The 14,177-nt window shown below is 37.6% G+C and overlaps 1 protein-coding gene across 1 annotated transcript; it reads right to left on the reverse strand.

Moving 5' to 3' along the window:
• Positions 1-5,041: 5,041 nt before the first annotated feature.
• Positions 5,042-11,423, reverse strand: LOC149817259 (endoglucanase 25-like). Its single transcript, XM_089987988.1, has 6 exons — positions 10,473-11,423; positions 8,163-8,470; positions 7,487-7,945; positions 6,974-7,109; positions 6,648-6,820; positions 5,042-5,712 (listed from the first exon to the last, which is right to left on the reverse strand). Exons 1-6 carry the CDS (start codon positions 10,840-10,842, stop codon positions 5,308-5,310), a joined length of 1,851 nt encoding a protein of 616 aa, XP_089844114.1. The 5' UTR covers positions 10,843-11,423; the 3' UTR covers positions 5,042-5,307.
• Between the last annotated feature and the right edge of the window lie 2,754 nt (positions 11,424-14,177).

The following is a 14,177-nucleotide window of genomic DNA, read 5'->3' on the forward strand; positions in this document are numbered from 1 at the left end:
GCATAAAAATTATAAATATAATCAAGTAAACATGTGTCATTAAAATCAAGATACTTGCTCGGAGAGTGACAGGTGGTACAAAACTTCATGGGGCAAATATGTTTTGGGCACGGAAGGTTGCTCCTCCCCTCCCACAATTTTATGGAGAAACCTCTGCATTAGACTATAGCGTAGAGGACAAGGTACTCATGAAGAAATCTGATGCATCGTGTTGAAAGGTGTTGAGAGGTGTTGAGAATCTCTCTCGTATTATCGGGCTACGTATGAAAGGGCTTGGTCAGGCCAAAGCCACCCCTATATGTAAAACACTGCCTGAACCATGGTCCTAATCTTGGAGTCAAGCATGTATCGTATTAGTAGGGCTAAGAAGTGATAACTTAATATGCATGTACATTAGTTAGGCATTGCATGCATCATTTAAGAAAGAGAATATAATTAAAGACAATAATATATGCATGCATTGAAGGGTTTCTGCATATGGTAAGTCATGCATATTAACTGTTCATGCATTTTACTTTTTTAATGTGTGAATTGATGCTCTCTTGTTTAATTTTGTAGATTGAATATGCATGACTAATTATGTAATTATTTCAGTAAATTTTAAATGCTAAACTATGAAACTGTTGTTGAAATTTCTTCTTTGTATTTCTGTCTTACGAGTTTAGTATATCTCACTCTACTGAGACATGTGTTGTCTGACCCTATACGGATTAATATTTTTCAGATGATGAGGAGTAGCTTACATGCGAAGGTGGGAGGTTGCGACGGGGACTGGGCTTACCTTTCTTTTGTATTTACAAGATTTTTGGACTCTGATTTATTATTTGATTATTATGTCAATAGACTAAAGTAATTAATTTTGGATATTGTTGGCATTTGATTTTATTTCATGCATGGTTAACTAGTTGCTAAATTTTGAATTCCACAATTGTATGTTTGCAAGTGTTCATTTGGAGTAGCACTCCAAATTTTAAAACCGATGAATTTTTTGGTATTTGTTAAAGTATTTTAAAAAGGTTTAAAAAAAATCACCATTTTCGGGTTATAAAAATTGAGGTGTTACACAAATATTCTCAAGTAATCATATTTGGGTCTACTTTTGAAAAAGAATTCATGTGGAGTTTTGTTTTGCAAAATAGGAGTAGGTATCTGATTGATCAAATGGGTGGATGTAAGAATGCACTCTCTCCAAAAAATCTATGAGTAAGTTTGATTGAAAGCGTAAAGTGCATGCAACCTCGAGAAGGTGGTGGTGTTGTTGTTCCACTCTGTCATTTTGTTAAGGAGTTTTTACACATGATCATTGATGATTAATCCCATTTTGATAAAAAAAATTGCATATTATGTGACAAGAATTCAGCACCATTGTCAGTTCAAATACGTTGCACTTGACTTTCATATTGAGTTTTAACAATGACATAAAATTTTGTCAAGAAAAAATAGGTTTTTAACATATATCTCATAAGAAAGACCCAAGTGCAATAGGAGAAATCATCCACAAGAGTAAGAAAAAAATGTGTGGTTGTCTGAGATTGTGTTTTGTAGGGTCCACATATATCACAATGCACAAGAGAGAAAGGTTCACTGCTCCTATTAAAGCTTATTTGAAAAGAAAGTTGAGTTTGCTTAGCTCGATGCCATACGTCACACAAACGATGAAAGCAAGGAGATAATTCACCAAGTTCTTTAGACAAAAATATAGTTCGATCATATGATAGATACCTAAATCTTATATGCCAAACTTGGGTGTCTAGTGATTGGGTAACATGAAGGGCATGGCTAGGTTGAAAGAGAGGATCAAAATGGTAGATCCTGTCCCGAAGTTTACCCACTCCAATAAGCCTCTTCGTTGAATGGTCCTGAAAAACACAAAATGAGGGGAAAAAACAAGGCAACAAAATCCAACAATTTGGTTAGTTTTCCTACATATAATAAATTGTAATGAAAATGGAGAATGTAATGTATATTGGTAAGAGTCAAATATGGTGATATGTGGGTTTTTCCAAAATGAGATACCCACATAGTATGACCTTTAGGTAGTTTAATGGGTTTTTCTTTGGACATAGGTTGAACATCGAAGAGAGAATTTAAGTGAGGTGTCATGATTTGATGCCCCCTATCAATAATCCAAGGAAAATACGATGAAGAGAAAGAAGAATGTGAATATGAGGTATCACCTGCAAGATTAGTGAAAGCCAGTTTGGAATATGGATTGAGTCATTCGACTACATGTTTAAGTTGATCCTCACTTAGTTGCAACAAGGTTGACATCCCACTGATTTGGTTGGATTGATGTTGGTTTATGGTTGCATTGGTTGCTCTGTTGGCATCTCTTATATCGCTTACATTATTTGCCCTACTATTCAACTTTTCAACAACGACTTGACTCTGCAGATGGCCGGTCGGATAGTCTACTAGGTTGTAACATCAAGTCTTGACATGTCCAAGCATGCCACAATGATCACACTGAGATTGTCCAAGACCCCTACCAATGCCTTGATTATCATTCAAGCAGCTGGTGCATTGCCCAATGAATTTTGCTATTAATGTGGTTGAGTTGGAAACTTCATTTGTGCATAGTGTCAAGAGACGTTGAGTCTCCTCTTGACTCACTAAAGAATAAACTCGGTTCACCTTTGGTAATGGATCCATGGCCAAAACATTACTACAAATTTCAGAAAGATATTCATTAAGGCCCATGAGAAATTCAAACACCTTCTCCATCTGTTGACATTTATTATACTCTTTGAACAAGCCACACATGCATGTAGGAATTGTGGAATGTAAACCCAATTCCTCCCAGTAGGTTTTTTAAGTATTGAAGTATGTCGCCAAGAGATATTGATCTTGGCACATATCACATATCAACTTTTTAAGCTGATAAATATGAGTAGAATTGCCTCGAGAGAATCTCTCTGCTAAATCCCTCCATGCCTTCCAAGATCTGCATAAATGATGTTATTAGCAATGTCCTTTGAGACTGCGTTGAGAATTCAGGAAAGCACCATGTCATTGTATTGATTCCACAATTGATAATTGTTTGAGGTGGCTTCTGACTGAGGTAATAAACCATCCATTAATGCAAGCTTATTTTTTGCATCCAGCGCCATTATCATTGCCTGTTTTCAAGTATAGTAGTTGTAGCTCATGAGTAAAGTTGATAGGATGACAGTGTCGAGGTTATCAAAATGATGAAGATGATATGGAGATGTAGGAGATGATGGACTTCCTTCGTTGTTGGGTTTCTTAGGATTTCTTGGTAGCTCTGATGCCATGGTCGATCAGGGACAATCTAATCTTATGAGAATACTGGTCAGGATAACAATGGTGAATGGTTCGGTTTTTTGGAACTTAGCTATGATACTATAAAAAAGCTAATGAGCCAAAAAAAATTAATTAAGAGTATATGGTTCACGTATATACAATATTGAATGTCAAATCCCTTGATAATAGGGATTGAAATAGAAATAACTAAAATACAACAGAATAAAATGATGCCAAAAGAGAGGCCTGCTTAATGTATGAGCCACCTAAGATCACGTACGCATGATCTGTCATGTGTAATCTTTACAGTTTTACCTACCTTCATAAGATATCATGCATGATCTGATCATGCATGATTCTAGTTGTATCAAGGATCTATCAATCCTTATTACTTTGACACTAAGAAACCCGTTTCTAAATGTATATGAAATTCGCCTCTAAGAATGTAGGAAATCAGTTTTTTATATAAGTGAAACCAGTACCAAACTTAGTTTCATCTATAAATGATATGAAACCTGGCCCTAAGAATACAATAATCCATTTTCTTATATAAGTGAAATCAGAACCAAACTTGTTTTCATCTATGGTGGTGGCAATAATTATACTCCTCTCAAACAAGGTAAGACCTGAGATAATAAGAGCTTTGGAGTCTCATCTTACATCTTTCCTATATATGTGGATCTAACTTACTTTCGTTGAAACCATTAATAGGCTTCTCTTGCTGCCACACCTGAGGTTATTTTTTTTTCTTTAATCTAAATCTGATTTTTGAAGTTTTCATATCAATTTCTTGATTGAGATTTGAGAAGACATGCAAAAGATCATTCTCGTACTTGCATGTACTTCTTATAAATTCTTGTAAGAGGCAACCCTTACATCAGTTCTATGTTTTTTTTTTATATTTTAGTTATTGTCTTATTGTCCCATTGCTATAGCTATACATAGTCAAATTAAGTGATATCAATGTCTATTACAAACTCGTACCAAAATTTTTAGATACATATTTCAATAAAAACGTACCCGTACCAGTACACTTCTGGCAACCATCAGTTTGTTCTCCAAAACCTGATTTCCACCGAAACCAGGTTTTCAACGGGGCCTTATATAGGCGTCACTTTTTGTCTATACTATAATAACAAAGTTGACTTGTTTTTTACTGATTACGGCCATGCCTTTTCATCACATTATCATGACAAGTTAAGACTTGCTAGGCCTAGGAAATCGAGATGGCACAAACTGATTGGTTTTGGGTACCAAACCTGTGGGTTAGGTTTGGGCTCCAACTTGTGCCCCAAAACCTGACTTTTCCCCAGGGTGTTCCCAGACCTTGCCCACCCCCCCCCCCCCCCTCTTCCCTTTTCTGCTTTCAATAATTGCTCAGAACAGCTGGGTTGTTGGTATATATAGCATCCTATAATCTAACCCAGCCACAAAACCCACCCCCCCTGTACTGTAGTTGAGTACAAGGTGGGGTGGGGGTGAGATGGGCCCAAGATAATAGGGCTGGACCTGAATTTTTCCCATGCCGACAGGCCTTGTGGGTACAAAACCAAACACTAAGGCACCTTTCCACAAAAACTGTGTGCAGAACAATGATTTTAGATTGTTGGTTTTCCAGGTCGGTAACACACACACGGCAGAGGTTTTAATATTCATCATATCCAACAAAATAATTCATTCCAAGAGGAATCCACTGCCCAATTCTACAACACATCAGCAGAAGATTACTCTCTCTCTCTCTCTCTCGCACACACACACACACACAGTTGGCATAGGCTTTCTTGTTCATTATGACCATGCAGTTTTTTCATTTCAAAAAGAAACCCATCTGCCCACATATAGTTAATACATCAGCAGAAGATTTAAGAACACAAAAAAGAGAAATCATACATACAAAAGATAATCCATAAGCTATTTTGGGCTTCCATAAGATGGACGTGGGTTCTATCCAAACACCCAAAGTCGTAAAGGGCTTCAGAGACTAAAACAATTACAACATCTTTAAATATTTGAGTACAATCAATCTAAAAGTCCTCTATTTTCTCATGGCTTCCATGGTGCAGGAGGTGGTGGTGTAATTGGGTTCATGGGAGGAACAGCAGAGAATATTGTGTTCTTGTCGATCCCATTCGTGTTCTCATGGGTGGACAGAGAGATCAATGCTGCAACCAGCCCAGCATTGCCTGCTAGAGTAGGCTCGGTATAGTTGTAATTGGTGCGAACATCATGGAACCCATCATTCTTGTCCGGTCCAGCAACCATGGCACCAACAAGTGTGTGTGGGTTCGGTTTTGTACTGTCAAGCCATTTCCTTCCACCTTTGCAGTTGTAGTTGGTCCTATCTTTGGGTATCGATGCACCACGATGGTGAACGTGTGTAGGATAGTGATCACCATAGCCGACCACATAGCTCATCTTACTGGGGTTCTTACCAAGAATGTAATCAATCTGTAGAAACCAAAAAAAATAATAAATACCTAAACAATCAACCATTTGATAATACATTGGTCATTAACAAGACACAAGAAGATGAATGAAATGGAGAGAACAATTAGCACTTGGCATGCTTGCTAATTGAGGTTTATCACTCAATAAATAAGTTGTGCAATGGAGCTGGACCAGCTGGTTAAATTTCAGCAACAGGCTTAAACATCGCTAAGAAGTTTATTATAACTGCTTATGACAATGAACATGAAATGGCTGAGGAAGAAGGTTTGAATTTAAGGATTCAATTTAATATTCAGAGAGGACCCAGATCATATGAAGCTCAGATGTGGCAAAGGTCAATTGAATTAATCACTATTACCAAACTCACCTGCACTAATCACCACTACCCCAGGCCATTCAATGAGTCACTCATCGAAAGCAACAACCAGCAGATGGAGTTAAAGCACTTCTCCATGTAGGTCTGGGTTTCTTAAAATCAGGTCACTTGCTTTAATCTAAACAGATATCCTTTTTGAAGATCTATTAAGTCATAGAACATCAGAACAAAGTTTTGGGGGAACATTAATAGAAAATGCTTTCTATCTTACAACTAAATTGAACCGTATGATGAAATTGCTATGGACAATTTACCATCAAAAAATTTTGGAGGTCAGAATCTATTCTCTTATAAAGTTATGTTGGTGCAATCTGGAGTCAATTCTAAATCAATTTGACCATGAATTGCAGTCAGCAGAGCATGACAATCACCTTAGAGGCCCTGTTTGTATTTTCGCATCAAGATTAATCTCATTTTGGATACCATGTTTTCTGACACATGAGAGAGAGAAGAGGGGGGGGGGGTGTCTGTGCTTGCGCATGTTCATGTGTATGTGTCCAAAGTCAAATAACATGCTTTGATAGGCATTAGCCGTATCAAGAAAGAAATGCTTTGATACCTGGCTTCTTGAAAAATTTCTTAGGACATCTGTGGTGAAGAAATTGGGACCACAGTACCAGCCAGGAGTATCTGCAGCATCAAGATAATCACTGTAAACAGAAGCAAGGAAGGCGGCATTGACAATGTACTGAAGAGGTTGTGGCCTTCCATGGTTCAGCTGAATTAAGCCCCCTGCAACGGTGCATCACTTCTCATCAGTATTGAGATGGTAACTCAGACCTAGTCTGTGAGTTGAACTGGAACTTAATTTTGCTTCTCTCTCTCAATTTCTTATGGGATTGAGGAGAACAGAAAAGAAAGACAAGGGTGGTGGAAAATACAAACCCTTAGTCCAGTTGAAGCTAGTGAAAACTGGCAAGTATGAACACATTATGATATTGGTCTGGTTGTGGTAAGTCCTCAACATTTCTTCATACGGATAGCCAGGACTTAGGAACAGTCTCAACCTACTCAACAAAACCTGCATAAACAAAATATATGCAACTGTAATTGGTAAAATTTACTTTCAACTACTCAAAGAACAGCACAATCTTAAATGCTAGAAAATCTGACATAGGACTGTAAAAGAGTCCACCACTAAGAAATGATCATGAAGTGCTTTGAAGATTTCAAATTACACCCAATTTCACATGTTTCTACAAAGAAAACTGATTGAACATGCACATTAGATCTGTCCCATAAGATCCATCTTTTGAGCATTTGAAATGTCATGGTTGTCCATGACTCCATGTAATATTCTTAAATTTATGTTTTCCATGACTAACATAAAGACTAGAGCAGTCATGATGACCTTGATGATGATGATAGTGCAAAAAGAATAAGTCATCCTGATTTTACCTGAGCACCAGCAAGTTTGTTATCCCAGCTGAGGACCCCATAATCAGGACCACCCCAAAATGCTCCAGCATGTTTAGCAATACCTGGCGTGGTGGCTAGTTGAAGGTAGGAAGTGTTTCCAGTTGCATAATACATCCATGCAGCACCCCACACATACTCATCATAGTACCCAGTAGAATTATAGAACATTGAAGGATCAGTGCCACTGGGACTGTACCGGCCTCTTTGACTTCTAGAGAACTTGAACAGTGCTTGGGCACCATGGACAAGTTTCTTTGAATATGCCTCGTTGGTCTTAAAAACAATAGATGCAGAAGCCAAGGCCGCAGCCATGTCTGCAGCAAGATCCGAGCAGCTGTGGCATTGGTATACAGGGCGAGGGTAGTTGATGTCTTCTGGCCTCATCCAACAGTAATGGTCATTGGGGCTAGGACCCTTAGAAGTGTCTCCAACACCAACCTGGATATGATTCAGAACCAACTTTAATACACAACAAAATGACAACGGCATATGTAGTTCATAGGAATCAAAATAGACAGAAAAATATAATTCAACCTAGTCCATGTTTGTGCAAACTTGTGTTCAAATATTTGACAACTAGATGGATAGAAATGAGAATCAAAGACATGAAAGACGGGATTGAAGAAATAAAAACAACCAGAATTAATGGACTCACCTGAGCAGCAATCACATCTATGGTATCTGCAGAAGCGTTAAAGGTCTTGAGAAAATAATCTGTTCCCCATTTGATCAACTCCTTAATATGATTGAGTTCACCAGCAGCTTCATACTTCGCACTGTACTCAATCACACTCCAACTCAACATGGTCAAGGCAAATGATTGAGGAAAGTTGAACTTGATTGCATCCCCGGCATCGTAAAACCCGCCAACCAGACTCTTATGATAAGAATCATCGGACAACCCATCTTTCATTCCAGAGTTTCCCCTCCATGACACATTGTTATCTTTAGGAAGAAGCCCAGCTGTATCATAAAGTTTAAAAACACAGGGAGGAGTGTCAGTACAGATAGAATAGCCTAACATATCTTTCCCAATCAGATTAACAAGATAAACAGTTACAGGTGAAAATTGCATTCATAAGAAATAACCACAACGCAGTCTACTGAGCAGGAATAAAGCAGAACAGAGAAAAGGTTGGAGACACTAAAAAGCTCAAAACATCAAAAAGATAAAATTCAAATTTTAAATTAATAGAATGATGCAAACATAATAAATCGGTTTTCGGCTTTTCTGGTGTTCTTTTTGCAATTCTGACCCCATAGATGTGCTCGACATGGACGATTTACTAGGAATCAGCACCTGAATCATGTGTTTTCGATAAAAAAAATTATATTTGGAGCCTCAAAAATTTACAAAGATTTTGGGCCATTAATTTTTCGAACCTTATAAAAACCCACCCATGTGTCAAAATTTAACGCTCCAAGAGGTAAGTCACATCCTCTGTATGGTCATAATTTAAAAATAAAACAAAAAATCCCAAAAAAAAAAACATTTACAATGTTTCCAGCACTATATATATATATATATATATATATATATATATATATATATATATATATATATAGAGAGAGAGAGAGAGAGAGAGAGAGAGAGAGCATGGTTTCCAAGCAGAAAGCATGAGTCCGTGATATTGTGGAAATGGAAAATAAATATAACAGATATCTCTCATGCATAACGCACATTGACATCCCACCTTTAGACACAGTGATCTAATGAACCAGATCTGCATATCAAATGAATGGAAAGTATATTCTCAGTCCAAAATTTGAAACTCGATCAGAGGAAAACAAATGATAATATAATTAAATGTCTGAACATATCAAATGAAAAATTATACTTAAGTATTACAGAAAATGGTTGTAAGTCAAACAGACCAGGAGAAAAATATCATTGAATTAAAATCCCCAAAAATGAGGAAAGCGATTCTATAATTAAAATGCGATCAGAGGAGAAAATTTGACAATATAATTAAATCTCTGGCATATCAAATGAGAAAATTATACATATATATATTACAGAAAAATAGTTGGAAGTCAAACGGACCAGGGAAAAAATTAATATTGAATTGCAATCCCAATCATGAAACCGAGCCAATCCGCAATAGACGATGGTCACAAAAGGATGCGAAAATAGTTTTAAAAAGACTACTCTTCAAAAACACATGTATCATGTAATTTAAAAAAAAAAACACAACTCACAGCCCGAGTATGAATGGAAAGAACAAAAGATGGACGAAGGTAAGATAAACTACTGGGTTCTTTCCATTTTTAACATTTAGATCAAATTAGAACAGACCAAATTTCCCCATGAACCATACGCAAAATAATCTAATGGGTTCATAATTTTTCCAAAGGAAAAACTCAGATAAACTAACGAATTCACAATTTTTTAAACATTTAGATGAAATTAAAACAGACCAAAATTTCTCATGCATGACAAGAAAGAAATTTAATGGATTCGTACTTTTTTAAACATTTAAATGAAATTAAAACATATCAAATTTTCCCATGCATGAAAAGAAGGAAATCTACAACTTAAAACTCTGAAATGGTACTCTAATCAAGATCAAAAATAGAATATCAGATAATTCAATACATTGGAATTTTTATAACCCATTAAAATTAACAGACAGATCCGATCAGCCCCATGCATGATAACCAAGAAATCCACACTTTTACAATTAAACAAATTTAAAAACTGAAAGAAAAAGTAACTCTGAAAAACAAAACAAAAACATCCAAAAATACTCGAGTTAAAAATAAAATAAATAACCAAAACCAGATAAAAGTTTGAAAATAACAAAATTAACACAAATCTATTTGCCCATATCAATGATACTTAAGAAATCCACATTCGGAAACTTTAAAGAGAATCACCGATCTAACAGATCAAACCATGTTCATAAACACCCAATTCAGAAACAGAATTGCACCAAAAGAGACCCCAATCGATCGAAATGCTTACATCTCTGAGCATTGAAGAACATGAGGGCCTTGTGGAGCGCCTGCGTGTAATTATCAGGCGGCAGAGGCGCTCGGTGGTGGTGCGGCACCGTCTTCACGATGAGGGTGATGAGGCCGGCGAGCAGCCCGCAGACGACGATCGTCCCCACAGTCCACACGAACAGCTTCCGGCTGACGATCATGCACCCGAGATCCACATACTTCTTCTTCTTCTTCTCGCTCGGGCCGAGGAGCCAGCTCTGCTGCGTCTCGTCGAGCGGCCGCGAGAGCGCGGCGCGGTCGAAGTCGTGCAGATTCCGGCTCCGATCGTCGTCGGTTGCGGAATCGGCGTTGATCTCCATGGGGCCTCCCCAGGGGTCCCTACCAAACATGATGATCTTTTACTGGACCTTTCCGGAGAAAATTCTCCTGCAAAATCAAGTTCTTCCGACGGTTTCCGGCAAAAATGCACCACAAAGATCCGAGTTTTTTCGATGGATTTCCCGCCAGAAAAAGTGGGATTTTACTTGTAGTGCAACGAATTTCCGGAAAAAAAGAAGGATCAGAATGATCTGGCTTTTTTGTGGGCTTGTTATGGGTTTTTCAGAAGGGAAACGGTGGGATTTTTGTGGGTTTTCCGGCAAGGAAAAAGATTGAATTTTTTGTGGGGATTCTGGCAAAGAGAAGATGGCTCTTTAGTGGGTTTTCTAGCAGCAGAAATGTGGGATTTTTATTGGTTTTTCCCTGTTTTCGAAGAGGGAAAAGATGAAATATTTCTGTGTTTCTGCTGTATTTTCCGGCAAGAACAGATCGGATTCTTTTGTTGGTACTGGAGATCTTCCCTAGGGAGGCAATGCCGGGAATGCCTTGGTTTTCAGGAGGGGAATTGCCGAAAAATTGGTGGGTTGGAGTGGGACTAAAAAGGAAGAAGATATGGTGGACAAGTGAGAATTATGAGTAGAAGCCAAGCAACAGTATTTTCTCTCACCTTTTTTTTTCTAATTTAACATTATTTTTATTTTGTTGGCGACTCTCTCTAGTCTAGTGACTGTACTAACTACTAAGTGCTAACCATAGCTATCACTGTGAAGATAAAAATAAATAAAAAATTTCCAAAAAGAGTTTTTAATCATTTATTTTCATATTGGTAGATCTAGATTCAGTTGGTTTACAGGACAGATGGGGAGGCTTTTACCACAAGATCTTTTGTAGTCTCTGTTGACAGATATGTCCTTCAGAATTATGATTTTCCATCAGTAGTCCTTTTCTTCAAGAAAGCGCTTGTTTATTTTGAAAATTAGCCGTTATGCCCCTCCTCCCTCCCCCCTCGGGGAAAATGGATTTGAGTTTTCAAAGAATGGATGGTAAACCAGATAACATACAGGAAATATGGAAGTTTTAAAACTATTTCATTGTTCTACATACAGAATTAGAAATAGAATAACAATAAATATCATTATCATCAGAAGTTTGGAAATTGGGAAGACTTGAAAAATATAATTAGCATGACCCACATGATTCATGAAAAAATATGCAGAAAATGAAAATTAGAGAATGCTAGATCATCTCAGATAAAACAAAAGACAAGGAATTCAGCATCCATTGCAGAATCATGTGGCTATAGTTGTGTGGAGATATACCATCAACTATTCACAAACAGAAATCTGTTCCAAGCAAATGCAGGCTAAAATTTAAAACAATTCCCACACAGTGGGACAATCTGCATCTCCTAGTGAGATTTAAATCTGATGAGAGAAAGTATATATGGACTTTTTCAAATTTGAAATTGGATTTGGTTAGATATTTTGGTTGAATCTTCATATAGATATGGATCGAATTTGAACTGTATGTTTTACATGTAAAATGCATGTTGTCAAGATATTGTAATTACCAGATCTTGTGGTAGTGATGCAACTCGGATCTGTAACAGCTAAATTCATGAAGAGTCTGATCTGGAACAGCCAAAATTTGCAAGACCTTCATTTTATATCCAACCCATTTGCATCCATATCTTGTGGTAACATCAAATTTCCTTCGTAGGGTCTATGTTGAATGTTGATTCAGATTCCAAGTTATTGCTTACAACTTAGTATTCTGATCAATCGTGATCTTGACCCGTATTCATTTGGTTTTGCACCCCAAGCACAATACAAAAAGGTTTCACGGCTGAAATGCTGAATGGTAGTTTTGCTAATCTCCAACGTATGAATTATTTCTAATTTTGTACCGTTTCTTTTAAAAAAAAAACAAATGGCCAGAAGATCATGCGTCATTTTTGACGATGGAAAGGGTATTATGGTAATTTTTTAATGCCAGGCTGGCAACAGCTCGTTAGAAAAACGCGTGGAGACTACGATGCGGAAGAAAAACGTTCAACTCACCCCCCTCTCTTTATCTCTTATTTTAATAATTTTTATACTTTATTTAATAGTGTTATTTATTTTTAATAATTTATATATAGTTAATTATTACGTCGTCTGTCGGTAGGTTCTCTATACTATGGAACAAAAGTCAAGTGAAGTATGTTAGGCCACATGGTTGCTCGGCTCGGCTCGGCTCGGCTCGTCAAGTCCCGCTAGCTGTAAATGAACTATTGATGAGTTTAACCGACCAGTCCAGATAGCTTTTGCTGACACCTAAAAAGTGTTCAAAAACTCTCCCAAAAAAATTTCTTTAACTTGCACCATCAATATACGTTAGGGATGGCAGTGGACTCGGGAAAAATGGGACCAGTGGACTCGGGGAAAATGGGATTTAGCCTTGCCTCGCCTCAGCTTGGACCGAGGATGGAGGACATGAAATGGGGATGAAGGTGGGGGTGAAGGTTAAAATCAAAACCTGTGCGGTAATGAAGGTAGGGATGAACTTTCGCTTTTTTCTGTCTCGCTCATCCCTGATTTTTATTAGTAAAATGCTAAAATACTCTTTAAGGATGACAGTAGATCGAGGAGAAACAGGGGGCCGCCCCATTTGGATTAGAGATGGAGGACATGAAATGGGTATGGAGGCTAAGATGGAGGGCAAATTTTTGAGACGAGGCGGGGGTGGAGACCTTGTCCCCTGCCCACCCCGGGTCCACTGCCATCCCTAATTAACATGAGAGAGGCACTTGACGTAGCTGAGTGGAAACGGAAACTTGGCCACTAGACAAGTGGTCAAGGTTCTATTTTTATGAACATATCATTTTTCTGCAAGCTGACTCTCAGTATAAGCCCTAAGTTCAAGGGTCGTAGGGCCTCAAAGTTTCATGGTAGAACAATTATAGGTATTGTAGGCTGAGCCGCCTGACCAAGTATTTGTGCTGGGTGTGATTTATTCTTAATTATAATAATAAAAAAAGGTAAAATAAGTTATTATAGAAAAAAAATATTAACACCCAAATATGTCAAGTTTTTACATGTGGCAACATGACTTGATGGGATTCATCATGGTTTCAACACATCAATGCAGTGATTGAAAAATGATATCAGAGCCCAGTTTTTCCCCATAAGTCCTGCAAGGAGAGCCACTCAAGAACATTGAGCAAGCTGTCAATTTATGGAAAAAATACAAAAAAGACAACCATGAGTGGGTCCCATCTTTCTTATTCTCCACTTGCACATCATTTAATTGGGCTCTTCAAAGACATTGCAAGGTGACAAGCTGACTGTGCTAGGTGACCCTACAAAGTCTAAGACCTCAACCCAATACAGTGAATACACTAGTTTGGTAACAAGTCTAGGGAGAA

This window comes from Nuphar pumila, chromosome 14 (assembly GCF_984573655.1).
Source record: "Nuphar pumila chromosome 14, dmNupPumi1.hap1.1, whole genome shotgun sequence".
Taxonomy (NCBI): Eukaryota; Viridiplantae; Streptophyta; class Magnoliopsida; order Nymphaeales; family Nymphaeaceae; genus Nuphar; species Nuphar pumila.